The sequence below is a fragment of the Ambystoma mexicanum genome, chromosome 8, assembly GCF_040938575.1.
Source record: "Ambystoma mexicanum isolate Mex_15411 chromosome 8, UKY_AmexF1_1, whole genome shotgun sequence".
In the NCBI taxonomy this organism is placed as follows: Eukaryota; Metazoa; Chordata; class Amphibia; order Caudata; family Ambystomatidae; genus Ambystoma; species Ambystoma mexicanum.
In genome coordinates, this window is record NC_090929.1 from 1701942517 (window position 1) to 1701961857 (window position 19341).

Genomic DNA, 19341 nt, shown 5'->3' on the forward strand with positions numbered 1-19341 from the left:
GACCGGGATTCCAGGGAGGAGTCCAGGGTCGGCCAAGCAGTGCTGCGCAACCTGTTCGCCTGAGGTGAGCCTGGTGAGGAGGTAAGATGCTTAATGTTGAGTTGATGTGATGCTTAATGTTGAGCCTTTGCCACCTCCCGTGGTTGTGCATGTGTGTACTGCTATGTATTCTTTATTCATGAGCATGTGAATCCATGCCAGACCCCATGCTGGAGAAGGAACAAGTTACTTACCTGTAACTGTTGTTCTCCAGCATGGGTCTGGCATGGATTCACATGCGAACCCTCCCGCCTACCCCTCTGCGGCTCTTCACTTGGTCATACTGCCACTTCACGTGCTTCCAAATCTGAAGATGGCTGCCAGAGGCGGTGCTTAGGTAGAGGGCAGTCATTGGCTGTGGTCAGTATGACGCAGAGACCAGTGATTGGTTATTACTACGAAAGACAGATCAGAAACGAAACTGATACTGGTTTTTTCTTTACCGAGGATTCCCAGCCTGACGACGGGGAATATTCATGAGCATGTGAATCCATGCCAGACCCATGCTGGAGAACAACAGTTACAGGTAAGTAACTTGTTCCTTACACAACATATGCCCATCCACTTTAGCAATTATCATTGCTCTCTACTGTGCCATTTTCATGGCGCACGCATTCACCCATTCAACCATGATGCCTACCAACCCTCCTCATACCTTAACATATCGCTCTCGCTTTACGCCAGAGCACTCCGAGGCACACATTACAGAGGTTAAATGACCCCTCCCTGTACCATTGGACATTGACCTCTCACTGTTTCACCCCTCCAATCTAGTGGCCAGACTTCATAGACTTAGAACTCGCACTCTACCTGAGCGCATAGTCTGCTCTCCTATGCTCACCTCACTTAGGAATCTCAGACTAAGCACCCGCACCTCTCTGAGACCCCTTACCCATCTTAGTCGTGTCCATGCTCCCAAAGCGATGCCTTTCAACACCAAACCAGCACCCTCACTCACTAAGCCGCATACTATCCCACAGAAAGCCAAACCACCCACTCCACAATCCAAAGAAAATACACCCTACCCACACCTCAAATGTGCGTTGCTCAACGTGCGCTCTCTTCCCGCGCATGCCATGGAAATAAATGAACACCTATCCAGCCAAAACTTGGACATACTAGGCATCACCGAAACCTGGTTACATGACGCCTCCGGCCCCACCGCCACATTTGCGCTGCCTCCAGGTTACACCATCCTGAGACAGGAAAGACTTTCCAGAATAGGAGCTGGAGTAGCCCTTATCTACAAAGATTCTCTATCCATTAGGTCCAACGCGAGCATCTTGGACTGCAATGCGGACATCCTATCCGCTAAACTATCCCTGTCACCCAACAACTCTATCAACATTCATATCAATTATCAGCCCCCAGGCCTCTCCACAGATTTTCAAGGACACCTCACCCACCTACTTAGCGACAATATCAAAGCATCCTCAAAAATGATACTTCTAGGAGACCTAAACCTAGGCTTCGATGACCCCAAGGACAAACCTGCCACAGCATTAGCCAAAGAACTATTGGACCTAGGATTCATTCAAAAAGTTATGAGCCCTACTCACTCCAAAGGCCGCACCCTAGACTGGGTGGTGGACCACAACTGTGCCTCCACCATCACTTCGAACATTGCCTACCCTTGGACTGACCACAATTGCATTCAATTCACTATCCCTACGGCCCCTAGCCCCAAAACCCTTACACATGCCCCTCCAGCTAAAGCAAGAAGCTAAAAAAAAACTCAGACCATACCTTGACATCCTATGCTTATCACCCCCGTTCTCGCAGGATCCCAACATCCTAGCAGACATTTTCAAAGACACCCTCACTAATGCGGTTAACTCGATAGCTCCACTCGAATGTAAGAAAGAAAAAAAGTCCTTTTACAGTAACTCCTGGTTCTAGGACGAGCTCCAAGATCTTCGTCACGCCCTTAAAAAATTGGCAGGCCAACCCCAGTGACTCAACCACAGACAGCTTCAAGCACCTAGCTCTCCAATACAAAGAAGCCATCATTACAGCTAAAGCCAACTCATTCAATGATAGCATCTCCAATGCCAATTCTCAAGCCAAGGAATTATTTACCATTTTTAATGAACTCCTCTCATCTCCTACTTGCACAGATGAGATCATCAAAGACAAAGCCTGGTGCGCAAGCATTCAGTCTGCAATGCTTAATAAAATAACCTCCTCCAAAAAAAAATAATACAAGAGCACTACAAAGCCCTTCCAATGCAGCATATGCACCCTCAAACACCAGCCATGCTCAGTGACTCCCCCCCCCTCAATTCTCTTTCAGGGACACCACAGAATCAGAGGTCATTGACCTCATCAAACTTCTCAAACCGTCCCTATGTAAAGGCGACATATGCCCTCCCAAAATCATTAAGGACTTTGCTGAGGCCCTTGCCCCCTTCTAACAGCATTCATTAACGCATCCTTTAGAACAGGTATTGTTCCGATGGCCTCAAAGAAGCATGGGTACGCCCCCTTCTAAAAAAAAGAAAACACACTAGACCCATCACAGCCCAAGAACTATCGGCCCATACCTACTGTCCCTTTCCTTCTCAAAATCTTGGTCAAGGCAGCCCATAGTCAAATCCAACTCTACCTAGAAACTAACTCCATACTAGGTAAAAGACAATCGGGGTTCCGCAAACGACATGGAACGGAAACTGCTTTACTAGATCTAAAAAAAACAAATCCCCCAGATCATGGATAAGGGCAAACCTGCCCTCCTCCTCCTCCTAGATCTATCGCAGCTTTCGATTTTGTAGATCACAAGACCCTTACTACACATCTCACGCAAGCAGCCCAGTTTTCCAAACAAGCAGCCTCTAGGATGATCTCCTTCCTGGAGGGCAGAGCTATGAAGGTATTCTCTAACATAGCGAATGCTGACCCTACTACCATACACTGTGGAGTTCCTCAGGGCTCATGTACAGCCCCTACATTGTTCAACTTATTCACAAAGCACTCTTCGACTTACTTGATGCTCTAGGTATAGCATATACTAATTATGCGGACGTTACCCAAGTACTCATACCGTTATCTGGTTCTTACAACCAAGATGCTTTGGCCTTACACAAAATCTACACTACAATCCAAGCCTATATGGCGGCTAACGGCCTATGCCTCAACGGGGATAAGACACCATAGGGAAACTAGACTGCTACTATTCCAACTTTAACATCGACAACTCTATCATCCCAGTCTCCTCTTCTGTAAAGACGTTGGGCGTCTACATTGACTCTACATTATCAATGAACAGACAAGTTAGTGCTATCGCCTCAGCATCTGCATACAGCACTAAACTCATAAATTACATAAAACTCTACCTCATCAAACCTAATTGCCTCGCAGTAGCCAGAGCAGCCATAGGTGCGAAGCTAGACTATTGCAATGCTCTCATAGCTGGCACTTCCACAAAAAACCAAAACAGACTTTAAACAACACAAAACAATGCCTTAGAGCAGCACTGAGCATCCCTAGAAGGGACCATATCTCCCAAGCCTGACAGGCAGCGCACAGGCTCCCGGTCAAAGACCGCATTACCTTTTAAAATCCTCTCCATCACGCACAAATGCCTCAACCTTACAGCACCCACTTGCCTATCAGAACCACCTCCTCACGTCCTACAAGAACTCAATACACCAACCAACTCCACACCCCCACATCCGTGGGGTCAAAGCAAGCAGGATTGGTTTTCCATACATAGCTCCTAAACTTTGGGACTCGCTACCTACCATCCTCAGAGCGGAAACCTGCCTCCTTGCCTTCCGGAAAAACCTCTAAAACCTCTCTCTTCAACTAACACTCACCCACCACGCACACCCCTTCCACCTCTTTCTCTTACTGCCTTTCATTAGGAAAATTGAACCCTGTAATGTGTAAATGTAAATGTAATGTAAACATTGTAAATGTAAAAATGCCTATCGCCATGTAACTAAGCTTGCTCACTCTCTGTAAAAGCGCCCCGATGCCTATGAGCTGTTGTGCGCTATACAAATATAAATAAATAAATAAATTTGAGCGGTCACGGAGTACTCCGGTGTCACAATCATTTGTTGGACTCACCGGGTAAGGTGTGCGCGTCGGTTTCTCTTGCTGCTCGCATGTATCCGCTTCAGCTTCTCCTCGCGATCTGGCAACCTGCTACTCTGTCTGCTGTCTACCGCGCCACCTGCACACAGAGCTTCCTTTGCTTCAAAGGCTCTACAGTGTTCGCCTGCCACCGGAGATAGCTTTTTGGGAAGGAAAGCTATCCACACTTTCGCTTCCTGCTGTGCAGCCTCTGCAAAACTAGTCTCCAGGGGCAGGCTTCCTTCTTTACCACTTCCTACTGTGCGACCTCTGCAAACAAGGCTTCTGAAGGCGAAGACCCTCTGAGGACCGGTTACTGCTCGCCACGTGACCGTGGCCCTGGCATCTTCTCTCTCCCCCAGTCTCCGCTTCTGCTCCAACGTGGAGCGTTCCCAACTCCTCCACATACGACTACTGCTCTGCTCCTGCATCCTAATGGCCTCCACCTCAGGGGGCCTCTTAAGCCTCCCAGTCTCCCTCAGGTGTGACTCATTCTCGTTAACAAGCTGCACTTTGCAGTTTGGTTCCTACTCGGCCCTCTTTATCGTCCTAGTACTTCGGGAATTATGGGACTTGTAGTCCATAATGTAAAAATCAATTTTTCTAACTTGATGTTTGTTCTGAAGCTCATTCCTGATCCCAATAATGTTCTCTACAGGATTATCAAAAGGACTAACCATTTTTGATTTTATAAGAGGAGTAAAGGTTTTTAGCGTTCAAGCTGTTATGGTTCACAGACTCCTTTTCATTGTACCTTTTGGGAGTTAGGGGAACCTCTAGTTTTATAAGTCTCCATTGTTTTAGAAGGGTTTTAATGTGTCCCCCATCTGCGGATTGATTTGATTTATTATTTATACCGCGCACAAGGTACCCGAAGGCTTATAGGCGCAACAAAAAACAGAGCAATATTACATGATACATACAGGTAGACATACTAGCATAAGATCCAAACAACACAACCATTAACAAGAAACACAGAACAAGAGCATGAAAATACAGGAGAAATCAGCGTACCAGGAAAGAACAAGGTCAACGGGTTCCATCTGGGGAAAGGCCAAACACTATGGCAGCAAAAAGCAGATTCTTTACAAGGACTACTGTGAAACATACATTAGACGGCAGAATAACAATAAAAGGGAAGGACTATAGAATTTAGAAAATCAAATTACATTTCGTGGCACCTTTGGGCAGATATTTACAACGTTTAAGAAAGGTAGGTAGGGTGCTATCCCCACAGCCAACCAAGATACAGTCACTATTGGATTGTGAGCACCAATCGCTCTGATCTATCCTGCGGGTGATGATTAAGTCCAAGCGTCTAACCACCCCTGGTCCTGTTCTGACGTAACCAGGCTAAAACCTTGTTACGCAAAGCTTCTTTGGATTTTTTACATTCAATCTTCTGGACATTGGTTATAATAAAGTTTCTTTGATCCATTACAACATCATATAAATTCGCGTCCTTTATTTTTGGCATTTGTAACTTATTCTGTTGTAGATTCCGAGAAAGAGTTCTCTTCAATTTAGAGTTCAGGTTTAATGGCTGACTTTCCTCTTTGTGTGCAGTGTTCGACTCAATTCGCCGCACCAATGGACCAACTATAATGGGAATAAGGGCCTTTTCCTTGAAGTCAACAATTGATCCAATAAGTTTGGGTGTGTCCATACTGCCCCAATCAGTTTGGGTCCCTTGGTCTACTGTTTCCTTTAGAATAATGGCTTGGCAAGAGGCCTTTAAAAATAGAAGACTGTGGCAGAACTCCTGTGTAGGTGGGCCAGTGTGTCTGGGAGGCTGTATTCACCATAGGTAGCCGTGGGCTTGAGGCCCAGTTATTCAGAGCCTCTGCCAGTATGCCGAGGTCGAATGGGTCTTTACATGCAAGAAGTTCTTTGGCAATGTTAGCCATATGCTCAGACCATTGGGAAGGACCAGTGGAAGGGCCTATGGGTTCCGATTGAAGCGGGCTAGACATAGCTCTCTCTTGAAGAGTGGAGAATTGTGTAATTACAGGTTTCTTCACTGTTGCTATGAGTGGAGCATCAGTGGACAATGGTGGCGTCAGATGGACTTAAGAGCCAGTTTTTTCCATATTGGCTTGGAGTACATAAACCATTTTTTTAGCAGGGTGTTTGCTCTGCTAAGCACTCGCAATCTCCTGCGCTCACTGAGAGCTGCGACCTCCAACACCCGATCCCTATTAATAGTTGGGGATAAGGCCATGGTGTCTGCTGAGACCCTCAGGGCTTGTTTGGATATAAAGTTAGCCCCCATGTTCTTGGGGTCGGTCATCCTGACACTCGTGTTAGGCTAAAATGCCAGTTTGGAGGTAATCAGCAAAAGGACAATAATCGACCCTCATTGAGGGAAGAACTATCGCCCAGCTGGCATCAAAACATCAGAGTAGGCATGACTCTTACCGCATCAAGAGGTGCCCTGCAACCTCTTGTTCCTGGTCCGCACTCTTCCACATCCTCTCCGACAGTGCAAGGATCTGCTGCAGCCGACCAACAGAGCTGCCCACAATGCCCGAGATGTGAAGGTGGGAAGACTGGGTGTGGGGCGACGGTGCAGCTCCGCAGGAAAGCAAACCGCCGCCAAAACTGCCGCCGGCCCTGCAGCGCACGCAGCACAGCCGCCGCCGAAAGAGGAGTGGGAGATTAGAGGAAGGAACCTAGCGGAAGCAGGAAGCCGAGTCAAGCCGCACGGTCTGCCTACTGTCGCTTCCGACTACAGCCCCCTAAGGTGTAGTGGCTATCCCACCACAGCAGGCTATCAATGAAAGGATTCATGAATCCTTTCACCCTTCTTTAGATGTTCAACTTGGGAAGCTAAAAGAGTGTTTTGACAACAAGCAATTATATACCTTGGCATTGAGGAGATGTCTTCCCTAGAGGGATATGAATAGTGCGTCTCACCAACGCAGCCCTCTCATTGCCCTGAGCCTTTTCTCCTCCCAGGTGACCCTCTCTCAGAACACCTCCCTCGAGGTCAGGATCGGGTAGCGGCTGCCTTTCGCTGGACACCTGTGAGGAGACTTTACGTAGGTTTCAGTGAGGGATCTGTAGTATTCATCACAGGTGCCATAGTGATCTGTGGCCATTTGTAACACAATATTCAATCAAAGTCCAAAAGTCAGAAGGGCTTTTCAGTGGCTACCTATGTCAAGATCTGTGATTAACATGTTTCACAGTTCACATTTCACATGTTGCCTAAGGATGTGTTTTCTGATTGCACCACGTGGGTGTCATAGGGCCTGGCACAAGGACATGTATGCCTGTTCTCTGAATCCATCCACTTTGCCTATTCCTTCCTATTTTCTACCTGTGGTGTCTGTATTCTATATATGTATTTGTGAAAGTGTTTGTATGCTCGTGGTTGGCTCCAGCCCCACAACAGTTGGTGTACTGAATGGCACCTAACATAAGGGAAGCACGTTACTATGGCAACAAGACACAGACGTGAAATACAGCGGTCCCTGCACAAGGTCGACATACCAGTCCGGGGTGTATTGCAGTGGTGCTAGTGAAATTTCACCAACCCCACCCATTCGCCCTGCACAAGGGTGGAGCCGGGTCTGGCCCAGTGCTATCAGTATAGGCAATTTCAGGAGATTTTCAATTTTGCGATTTTTCAAAAATAGAAAGTTATGACACAGTAAAAAATTCACAAGGCTAATGCAGACCCCCACGCACATGTCGGCTACAGACCCATGCAACGCCGGGTGGTACCGCTAGTAGAATATAATCTAAGAATTAATTTAAAGTTGTGTTAATATACAAAAAAATCTGTTTCTTTTACTACATAATTACATTTATAGAAAAGAAATGAAGATTAGAAAATAAATATTTAATAATATACATGGCAATTGTATTACTAATATTTTTAGTAATTTCTTTTGAAAATTATGAATTTGTATTCCAATATAACAGATTACTTATGTACTTTAAAGTACATAATGCTTCTACTACTCTTCATTGTAATAATCTCTGTAAGCACTTGCAGTTGTGCACTGCACGCCACATTTAAAGAAACAAGGGCAGAATACAATGTGCGGTGCAAGTCTGAAATATGTACATATTTTATGTAACAAAACAAAGTTGTAATTTTTCAAAATGTAATGAATCCAACCAGTGACATCAGTGTTGTCATGCATAATGTAATTAGTGACGCCATCAGCGATGTCATTAGTGATGCCACCTGTGATGTAATGTGTTATGTAATTCGTGGCCATGGATAGTTTTTGATAAAACCTGACCATAATGTATTAGCTCACGCTTTTGTTACTCATTTGTCTTATTTTCAGACTCTTCGGAGACATTTTCCTCGCTTGCTGACTCCACCCACAGCTGCAACCCGCGCCAGTAAGTGCCCCATCTCGGAAGCCGCATCATGCGCCTCCCGCAGCGGCACAGCAGTTGCTCCCTTGCAATCACTCACAGAGGAGGAAACCATGATGAAGGACATGGGTGAGTATGTGTGAAGCCGCCCGTGTATCTGTAGACATGTGTCTCAAAGTTTGCTAACACGATGGTTGTATGGGAGCTGACAATACATTGTTCTGTAAGGAAATGAAACAAGTCGCCCTAGTTCCTATGTACGTGGTCAACTGGACATGTATAACAATTCCAAGGTTGTGTCTTCTTCACGAATCAATGCAAAGTCTCATTGTTTATTTTACACACTGATGCATGTAATATTTTATTCTTGAATTAATTTACTATGCTTACACCATATTAAAAACGAAACATAACATATGCCCCTGCATTAGTGTTCATGGAAACAAGACACAAATGTGCACTTAGCCCACATGTGTATCTGGATATTATCACAATCTGTAAAGAGTGTGCTAAAATATACTTGCAAAGCATCTCTCTTTACTGGTCACTTCCTACACGTAGGAGGGCATGTTATAGTGCAGGTATGTGTTTGATGCCCTTGTGCATGCGCTTGGGTCAGGCATTTTCCATGATGGCTTTTTGTTTTCCTGCACTTGAGAAAGGGTTTAGCTTGCAACATGTTGTGCTTTTAGAGTAGATGAGGCATATTATGGAAAATGAATAACTTCAAACCTCAATGCTTTGATCATTGTTGTAGTTATTAAATAACATTTTAGTCCGAGAGTGCAGATGCTGTGCACAGAAAAACGACCAGCCTGAACCCAAACGATGCCACAAGCCAATCCCAAGACAAATAAGAGGAAAATGTGGGATGAGAAGATGACGGGGGCAGCTGCTTCTTCAGCGGGACCAACTTCCAATCCTGCCTCGGTGGCTTCTGCAATCAATCTGTCTTATAGAGAAATTGCATTTAACGTTAGGAGTGCGTGCCTGCAAGGTCTGGGGGTAAGAGACTGGCTGCAGAATGAGTAACGCAGACACAGATTGTAACTTCCAAGGCAAACCGTACCAGCCGCACCACACAGACAAATAATGGAGCAAACCCTCCTACCTATTAGTTTAGGGAGTGTGTATGTTGTGGGTGCTGATGTTGTGGCTTGGCTTCCATCTTGTGAATTGGCTTATTCAGTGCACAGAGAGTTTGTGCCAATATAGAGCAAGCAAGCCACCATCGAACCAGTCTATCTTCATGTAACGTACCACTGTCTGAGCAATTGAGCCCGCTTTGCACCATCAAACTGACCTATCAAGCTAGTTGAGACAACCGCTTCGGAGACCTCGCTGCTCTAATGGACCTTGTCAGGCCACCTAGAAGCCCTCCAGCATCCAGACCCAGTCCCAGCTTCACTGCACCAAGTTTCTGAGCAAGACCATTGAGCCTCCTTCCTCTCTGAGATACAGCCTCAGTGCACAAGCGCCATCAATCCCTTCAAGACACCCACCCGAAGACACAGTAACCACGTTTTGTGAAGCCTACTTGATAACGTCGAACCAGATTTCTAACCTGGACAACAGAGGAGAAGACCAGTTGACGGTGTTGAACCACCCATTTACTAGGCTAGGCAACTAGTGATCTAGGTGCAGTTTACAACCACACTTGGTAGCCTGACCACCAAGCCTTAACTTTGCCCCAGAGATTGGTTGGGTCCCATTTTCTTCCCTTGGCCCCAGACACCTTCTTGAACACCATTTTTGTGCTTTTTCCTTTCTTCAACTATTTGCCTATTTTTCATACCCTCTGCAGTATGTTTGCCAGTTGCTAGTTTTGATATTAAGCCATTTTATCCTGTCTTTACCCTTTTGGAGGTGGGTGGTTTTAGTATTTTCTGTGTTCCGTAAAGAATGCTGGTTTTGAATGGACTCGGTTGGGCGTGCCTTTTATTTGAATAACTATTGTATTATTGTTTGGACCCTTCGTGCTGCGGACCTATCCCGCGAGAGGTTACAGCCTGTCCTCGGCCCATGTTACCAAAGGCCAATGAGGTATGCTTTTTACTTTGTCAGTTTAGCTCTGACTGAAACATCTCTGAGACAAGTTGTAGTACATGTTTGCATGAAGCGCATAGAAGCCTTAACCCCTCCCTCTACTTCTTCTGGGCTGAATAGGATTTCTTCAGTCACGGTCAATGTGCACGTTTTAGTGTATTCACGCTATTTTAAGGACACACCTTCTTCAAGACTAAACTGTTTGAATGGAGTTGGTTTATTCCCAGCTTACTCTAGGGATCTGCAACCTGCTCCTCACTGGTTGTTTTGATCTACAACTCCCATGACCCCCTCCCAATTGACAATGCTTGCTAAGGCTGATGAGACATGTAGACCAATACACCTGGACACCCAAAGGTTGCAGACCCTGGACTTGCTCCTCGCAACCATAATAATTAGTTGGGCTATATAGCCAGTAAGGTGAGACGGATTCTTTGAATTAGTATTATCTGTAATGCACTTTGTTTATGATTAAATGACCCAGAGTGAACAATCACATTTTGTGAATTTAAACATTTGCTTCACGCATGAAAATTGAGACCATCTCCCAAATGACATGCAGGAGAAATAATTACCTTGAATACAGAAGGGTCTGACAGACCTCTACTAAATAAGAAAGGACCAGAACGTTCCTAGGAATCCCCTTCAACGGGTGACCTGTGTCTTGTTACACCCGAGAGGCAATAATTACATCTTATTCATTAGTTGATCAGCAGTATCGAATACTCATCATCTAAAGTCTCCAATTATTCATTAGACAACCAAAAACAAAAGGAGTCCTCTCACACAAATTCTGAACCAGATCTACAGAAAATGATAAAAATATATAACATTTTAATGAAGTTCAAGGCAAAGCAATTCCATCAAAAGTAATATCGAAATGTATAATCAAATACGCAAACTCAACATGAACAATTTCAATTCAAATCCAGCATTAATTCCCAATCTATATACTGTGACGAATTTGGGAGTGTCGTCACTACTTTCCCGGGGAAAACCTTCCCTTATGTGGCCAGAGAATGGCAGAAACTTCCCGACTCCGACCCTGGGGTTGGCTGGGGTTGGCTCTCTGCCGGAGGACCACATGAGGGGAGACCAACCTCAGTGTGGTGAAGATGGCTCATTAAAGAAGATTTGTCAGACCCCCTCACGCCACCTTGTGAGGGATGATAGTCACCAGTCATTGCCTTCCCTGCTGTGTACGGCATATTGTAATCTGTAACTGGTTGCTGCCGGTCTCCGCTGAACAGCACGCCCCCCCCCATATGTGGCCCCTCTTCCTTGTCGCGCTGCAGCTGCTGGCCCGGGTCCTTGTCCCGCTTTGCAGTAACACCTTTGAGAATTCTTATGCGCAGGATGGGATTTCCATAATAAATCATCTTGGACCCAAACAACCGGACAGACTAGAATATGGTAAAATACGACTTTATTATCAGCTCAATAAAGTAGGGAAACCTGGCGAACAACAAATCACAGTCCACACACTCTCAAAGCATTTCAGTTCCACAAAAGGCTTTATACCTCGATGTACGTCAGCTATGACGTCATCCTATGTGGTAACTAATAAAACCTACCGGACGGAGGGATTGGTTAGGGGAACATATCTACCTTTAGGTTCTTTAAGTGTTAGTAACACGATTGGCTAACCCTCATCTGGCAGGCGTACCTTGAACTACCCTCTAACTATGCACAATACAGATTATAGCAGCATAATTGCAGCATATTGGCCTCTGCAACATTGTATGCTCATTGTTGCATAGGTCCTTACGATAGGTTCTCTCCCAACCTTGGACATTCGGCTCGTTAGCAGCACGTAAGCAAAATGAAACCCAGGTGCAGAGAACGTCAGACTACTGCCCACCTGCCCAATTAGTTTACCACCAGCCAGCCATGCCTTCAGCCAAGGTCTATTCTTTGTACTTGACCTTGCTGTGGTGTTCTCTTCTATGGAACTTTAAGGGGTGTTAAGGTACATCGTTATCTTCACTTAGCTCTTATGAATAGGCCTTGTCTTCTAGTCTTGTACCACGTGTGAAGAGACCATGATTTAGTCCTTCTCGCCTTCTATTTAGTGCTATTTCATTCAATTACGTCAGGTGTCATTAATCTCTACGGCCTCTGAAGACTTGGTTGCTCTGTCGTACATATGCATTCTTCATCTTTAACTATCCAATACTTGGCTTTCACAAATGTTCGCTCATTTACTCAATCTAAGAGAAATATGTCCTGTGTACATTGCTTATCCTCATTGACTCCCTTTTTACACTTCCGTAGCTTCTCGCTGTGACATCCTTGATCTCTGGCCAACAGCTATTCTTTGTTGGTATGCAAATCTATTTTGAGCATCTGTTAGCTCTGCAGCCCTAGACACTCTCCTTAAGAGTTATTTGCTTACTATTATTCACAGCCGGTGTCCATCTTTTCAACATGGCTGCTTGACCCATGTATATGTTTTCTACTGCAGCAAGCATCTATGTGGCTCATCTACTTTGCATTTCTGCATATATACATTTACTACACATCTGGTTACTTACCTTGTTGTCTAAGCTAATTATATCTCTAATGCACTCAATACGGTATTGGAATGATACCTGGAGTCATGCACAGTGTCTTCTTGTTCTTCATCCAATGTGTCAGAGGTGAGGGGGCGGGTTCTATTAATGATGTACACGTCTGCTTCTCTACACCGCTTTCACTTGATCCTCTGCCTTCCATGCGGCGCCCAGCCTCCAGACTATACCTCCAATCTATTGCTTCTGGCGCTTGCCTACTTCCTCAACTTTGGCACCTTGACTGATCCTGCTCCTGGATACCTTATGGATTTCTTATGACTGCCTGATACTGAACCTTTCCACTAGCCGCTGCCCTGGGGCTATTGTCTTACCCACGATGCGTTGCCCTCCAGCCTCACTGTGACTTGCTGCTGCATAACTTTGGATCTTTCTGCATTCTCCCAATAATACAGGACTCAACGTTGCCCTTTTTCCCCTGCCTCTATGAAACTGATTCTGCCTTTAACCTCTGCTGCCCTGTTAATTTGCATGCTTTTGTCCGCGCTTTCTGTAACTTGAATGCACCAATCTTTCAATTGTTTTCTACTGTATGTTGTTGCCTAGGCACCCCCCTCACTCTTTGATTATTGTTTTTGTGTGCATTTGGGTCGTGCTCTGCAGTTCCCCTTCTCTACCTCCCTGCCCTCCTCCCTCCTCCCCCCAATGGTGCACTCTATCTCCCCTATCTTTTCTAACTCCTATTCTATCACCTTTCCTATCCACCTTTCTAAGTATGGAAGGAAAAAGTGTAAGAAGGATCTCCTAGTCTCCAACCCAGGCCTATCCACAGCTGACACTTATGTCAATGCCTCCTCCAGACAAACTGTTACTGACATCCTCTTTGTCGTTGCTTCGCCTGCCCTTTGAACTCTCCATTTGGTCTCTGGGCTCTCCCCTTTCTCTTCCTCTGCCATTATTGGTGGCACCCGCTGGTACATCCTTCCTGTTCTCTCTGGTCATTATTGTCTACTTAAATGGCACTGTCATGTCGCAGGGCTCTCAGTGAGCCTCCGCCTTCTTGATAGGTGTCTCCCGTCTCTCATCAACTTCCTCCCTCGCAAGCCACTCCTCCTTCTGTCTTCCCTCTGGCTCCTCCACCACCACTGACTGGTGTACCTCGCCCCTGAACCCCTCCTCGGAAGTCCTTCAAAAGCGGCAACTTTCTCCATCTAGCTAGCCTCGACCCTCGCTCTGCCGTCAAACACTCCTCTGACATCTGCCACCTCCTTGAGGACCTTGACCTTGATGTCCTCGCTCTCACTGAGACATGCTTCACTGCCAGTTCTGTCACGCATTTTGACACTCTCCTCCCTGAGGGCTACAAGATCCACTCTAAAGCTAGGCCTAACCGATCCCGGGGCAGATTGTCCCTGATCTTCCCTGAGTGGGTCCCTGCTACCATCATGCCTACTCAGGCCTACTCTACTTCTGAATGTCTTGTCTGCAGACTTGATGTCTCCCTCGGCCTCTCCCTAACTCTGGCCACCATCTATAGGCCCCCTGGCCAGGTCTCCCTCTCCCTCTTCCTCTCTGAATGGGCTGACCTCTCCTCCTCTCTCCTGACCTCCCCTTCCAAACTCCTCCCCCTTAGAGACTTTAATATTCACCTCGACTCCCCTAATGCAGCCTCTGGGCACTTCCGCAACCTCTGTGACTCTCTCTCGATTCTTACCTCTGGTCCTACGCACTCCGCCAGCCACAGCTTGGATGTTCTCATCTACTCCCACTTCCTCATCTCCAATCCTCTCACCACTCCTCTTTCCTGGTCTGATTATGCTCTCCTCTCTTCTCACCTCAACATCCTCGTGCCCCCGGCTAAGGCTCCACCTGCACTGCCAGCCTCCTTCTTCTTCATTCTATCGATGAAGCGAGTGTCAGTTGCCGCTTTTACTGCCACCTTTATTTAAATTTTATTTTATTGAGCATTTGTAAGGCACTTAACTCCCCCTCCTACTCCTTCCACTGTCTCTCCTCACCCTGACACTTCCCTCACTAACCTTCATCTCTCCATTTCTAATACTCTGGACATCCTTCCCCCTCCCATGAGGATCTGCATGAAACCGGCTTCTAAGTGCAACTCCTGGTATGACTCCGACCTGGCCGGTCTGAAACGCAAGTGCAGAATGGCTGACCGGAAGTGGCAGGCTTCTAGCACATCCTCTGACAAACTGGCATGCTGCCTGCTCCAAAGGCAATATAGACTCACTATCCGGTCCAAGAAGAGCGACTATATCCAAGCCTGCATCTCTGCAGCTTCTAACAACTCGGCTGAACTTTTCCAAATCTGCAAGGAACTCACCAACCCTATTGCATTCTCCACTGTGAGAAACCAAAGGGTGTCTCACTGCTCAGTCCCATGGGAACTGTCATCCAGGTGGCTATGTCAGGGCCATCGCTTTTGGATTCAGTTCCTGTGGGTGGACCAGTATGGGAGGATCACCTAGATGAGGGGCCCCTGGGGAGTGGGAGTGGGGCACCTGGAGGAGAGACGCGGTATCCCCTTTCCCATTTCCCTATAAACCTTCCATGTTCCATCTAAGAACTTTACCTCCCCCCTTTCCTACACACACTCTGCTGCATGGACAAAGCGCTTCAAGGAAAGACAAACTCGCACACAGCCAGTCCGTTTGACATGTCCCAACATCAGGGTCAGGCAGTGTCAGGCACTTGATCCTGACGACTCATACCTGAATCCTGTTACCTTTCCCACTGGGATAAAAGGCGGAGCATGAGAGCACCCAGAGAGCAAGGCGAGAAGGGCAACCGAAGCGAGCAAGACCAGCAGAACGGAAGAGCAGGAAATCCCGGGAAGGTGACGCAACCGTGGAAGCAGAGCAGATGGGGCCAGGAGGCGAATGCAAGGCCACGGTCCTACCAGCTGCGGGGTGAAGGTTGCTGCAGAATCCTAAAAGGGCAACTCCCTGCTACTGCAGAAGGTCACGGCAGTACCTCCTTCATGTGCGGTGTCAGGACTTGAAAGGAGGCGAGCCACGTTGGACCAAAAGCCTTGACTATACAAAGGTCTTGATAAACTGTATCAGGCGCTGCCGGTGAGTGAAATGGGAGACCGGCTTGTGTTGATAAATGAAAAGGACAATAGCGTTTGAAGTGTTTGTTGGGTTGTCGGGAAACCGCGAGCGAAAACCCATTGTAGCAAGAATTAATATTGCCAAGATTGTGCGTGTGAGAGAAGCCACCAAAGAAATCTGATGCACTTGAGAGTGTAACCGAGAGAGGAGGCGAATAGTCAAAGTGGTCATACGAGGGTAAAGTCAAGGGTACAAGGCCCCCATCGTACAGTCAAAAGTCTTTGACAAAAGGTAAAACAAAGTGCATAAAGCTAACCTAAGGAATTATTAGCGCTGTGATGCTAACTAAGAGCTGCAGGTACCAGATGGCCTCGGGAGAGGAGGCTGGTATAAACCTTTGAACTGTATCCAGTACTGTGGGCTGCAAGTAGGACAGCAGCCGTTAGAAAGAGAAGTCTGATTGTTGAAAGAAAACACACTTTCTACAATGTAACAGTGTGACCCAGCGAGACGCGATGGCCTATCAGAAGTCTCTGTATTGAACTGGAAAGTACTTTTGAAGTGAAAGCGTGTAAGATTGCAAAGTAACAAGTGTGATGCCAGCGGTTTGAAGGCTCACGCCCAATCGAGGGAAGCCAGAACTGTCTACAGAGGAAGGTCTGAGCCTGGAGGAGGGGGACCTGAGTGAATCTGTGAAAGTGAACCAAATATTTATTCAAAAGGACATTAATAGCTCCTAAGTGTTATAAAACTAGTAGAACTGGTAAATTTAACTGAACTGTGATTCGGCACCTACAGTGAACCCGACGGAGGGATGCCAAGTGAAAGAAAGGGAAAGTGAATCCTGCATTTTGATAAAGTGACTGAACAGTGGTGTAAAGACGAAGGTGAACACAACAAAGGGGTATCACGAGAAAGCCGGGGAAGAGGGGAATTCACATGGTTTTGTGACGCCAAGCCAAAGACATTGATTCGAGGGATCCTGCCTTTTCTGAAGAAACGGCTTCCTGATATCTATAGACTCAAGGGGGGCTCACAGCCATGCCACTGTTCCGCCTTGTCCCGTGATGTAACGTGGGGAAGGGAGTGCATTTGTTCAGCAGTGCTGAGCTACTGAAACCCTTTTGGTCATTTCAGTTTGCACTACACTCTTTTGTTATACATATCACTGTCCCACACCGTTTTGTTATATAGAGTAAGGATTTGGCTATAGGTTTATTAGTATAGGTCATTTAGTTTTGAGATGTCACTGCAAGGACAGTGTTTCCTTTACTTTGATGGTCGTAGCTTGCTCCCATCTTAGATTTAGGTTTAGATTAGGCGTTTTTCTCACCCATATACTGTTCAATAAACGCCCTTGTATTCTACTCCTCGTGTCTCTCGTACTTCTGATAACCATGCCTTCCTTACACCACTTTTCCACTTCACTCCCTGGCACTCTGAACTTCCATGGCCTCTCACTTCATGTCCAAAACTCAGGGCATCCTCTCCTCTTTCTCATCTACTCCACTCCCCTCTCCCTCACTTTCTCTCGGGCATCCCTTGCCCCCCCCCCCGTCCCACTCTCCACTTTTTCTCCCATAACACCTGATGAGGTTTCTAGACAGGTCCGCTCTATGAAAGTCTCATCCAAACTGGTGCTCCCCTGCTCTTCCAGAACTGTTAAGGATAACATTGTTTCCCTTGCTCCAGCCTTGGCTAATTTCTGCAATCACTCCTTTGCCACTGGATCTTTCCCCTCACTCCTCAAGCACTCCCTTGTTCACCCTTCCTTAAAAAGCCTTTTGCCGACCCCTCCAGCCCATCTAACTACCAACCTATCTCTACTACCCCCTTCTTGGGCAAACTCTTGGAGAAGCTGGCCATCTCTCAGCTTACCCACCACACTGAATCGGTTGGTTGCCTCCACGACCACCAGTCTGGTTTCAGAGCTGCCAGAGTCACGGAAACTGCCCTCCTGAACACCTGTGAAGACTTGCTCACTAATCTTGATTCCAGCTTTCCTTCCGTTCCTATCCTTCTTGACCTTTCCTTGGCTTAGAACACTCTCAATCATGCCACCCTGTTAAAACAACTCGTGACACCCTTGGCATCATGGTCTTGGCCCTGGACTGGCTGACTTCCTTCATCTCTGTCCGACCCTCCCAGGTCCACCTTGGCTTTTTCCTCTCCTCCATCTCACTCTCCACCTGTGGTGTTCCCCAGGGTTCTATCCTCTCTCCCTGGCTCTTTATTATCTACTTGGCCCCTCTAGCCTATCTGATCTCCACCTTCTTTCCTAACTTCCAGTGTTATGCAGATGACACACAGCTCTCCTTCAAATTACCCTCCTCGGCCTCCTCCACTTCCTCACTCATTCCGGATTGCCTCTCTGCTTTTCAGACTTGGTGCTCCACCGGTGATCTCTGCCTTAACGCCAGTAAAACAGAGATCCTTCTCATTGTGACCCCTACTCCGCCTTTCCTCCCACACTCTGGCCACCCTCTATGGACCACCTGCCCTCACCCTCCTGTGCAGCTAAAAATGTGGGTCTCATCTTTGACTTCTTTACCTCCTCCCCTCACATCTCGGACCTTGCCAAGAAGACACATTTTCAGCTGCACCTTCTCAGAGGCATTCTCACTTTCCTCAACGTCTCCAGAGCTCTGGTTCTTTCTAGGCTGGACTACTGCAATCTGCCTTTTTCCTCCCTTCGCTCTATGCAACTAATCCAGAATAGGGCCGCAAGGCTTATGCTTGCCCTCAAGCCCAGGGACCGCATCTCTCCAGCCCTCAAGACACGCCACTGGCTGGTGGTGGCTGCAAGGATCAAATTCAAGACCCTCTGCATCATCCACAAGCCTCTGTGGGGCCTGGGTCCCCATTACATCCAACCTTTTCTCCCGAAATACCTCCCTGCTAGAGTCCTTTGGTCATCGAGCTCTAACTCTCTGAAGGTCAGATGGAGGTAGATCCCTCTCCTCCGCAGGCGCCTTGCTATGGAACGGACCCCCGGTCCCTCTCAGACTTGAGCCAGAGCTCAAGTTCCGGAAGCTCATCAAGACCTTCCTTTTCTTCTCTTCCTTCCCTCTCCTCCCCTGCTAATTCTCCTCCTCTGCCTAGACTGGTGGCCTGATTCCTTAAGAGTCACACAGGGCATCGGACCCCCCTCCCTATCCAGTCTACCCTATCCAGTCTACCCCTGCACTTGGTCTCCCCAGACCCACCCCCTCCTCAACTTGCACTTGCCTTTATGTCCCCCTGCCTGCACTTGTCTGAGT

At 47.0% G+C, this 19341-nt stretch overlaps 1 protein-coding gene across 2 annotated transcripts in view; it reads left to right on the forward strand.

Moving 5' to 3' along the window:
• ACADSB (acyl-CoA dehydrogenase short/branched chain) overlaps positions 1 to 19341 on the forward strand; it is a 359596-nt gene that overhangs the window by 58966 nt on the left and 281289 nt on the right. For both annotated transcript variants that reach the window (XM_069612021.1, XM_069612022.1), the window contains one exon: positions 8421 to 8583. In XM_069612021.1, the coding sequence (XP_069468122.1) occupies positions 8421 to 8583 (163 nt within the window). Of the gene's footprint in view, positions 1 to 8420; positions 8584 to 19341 lie in introns of those variants that run through there.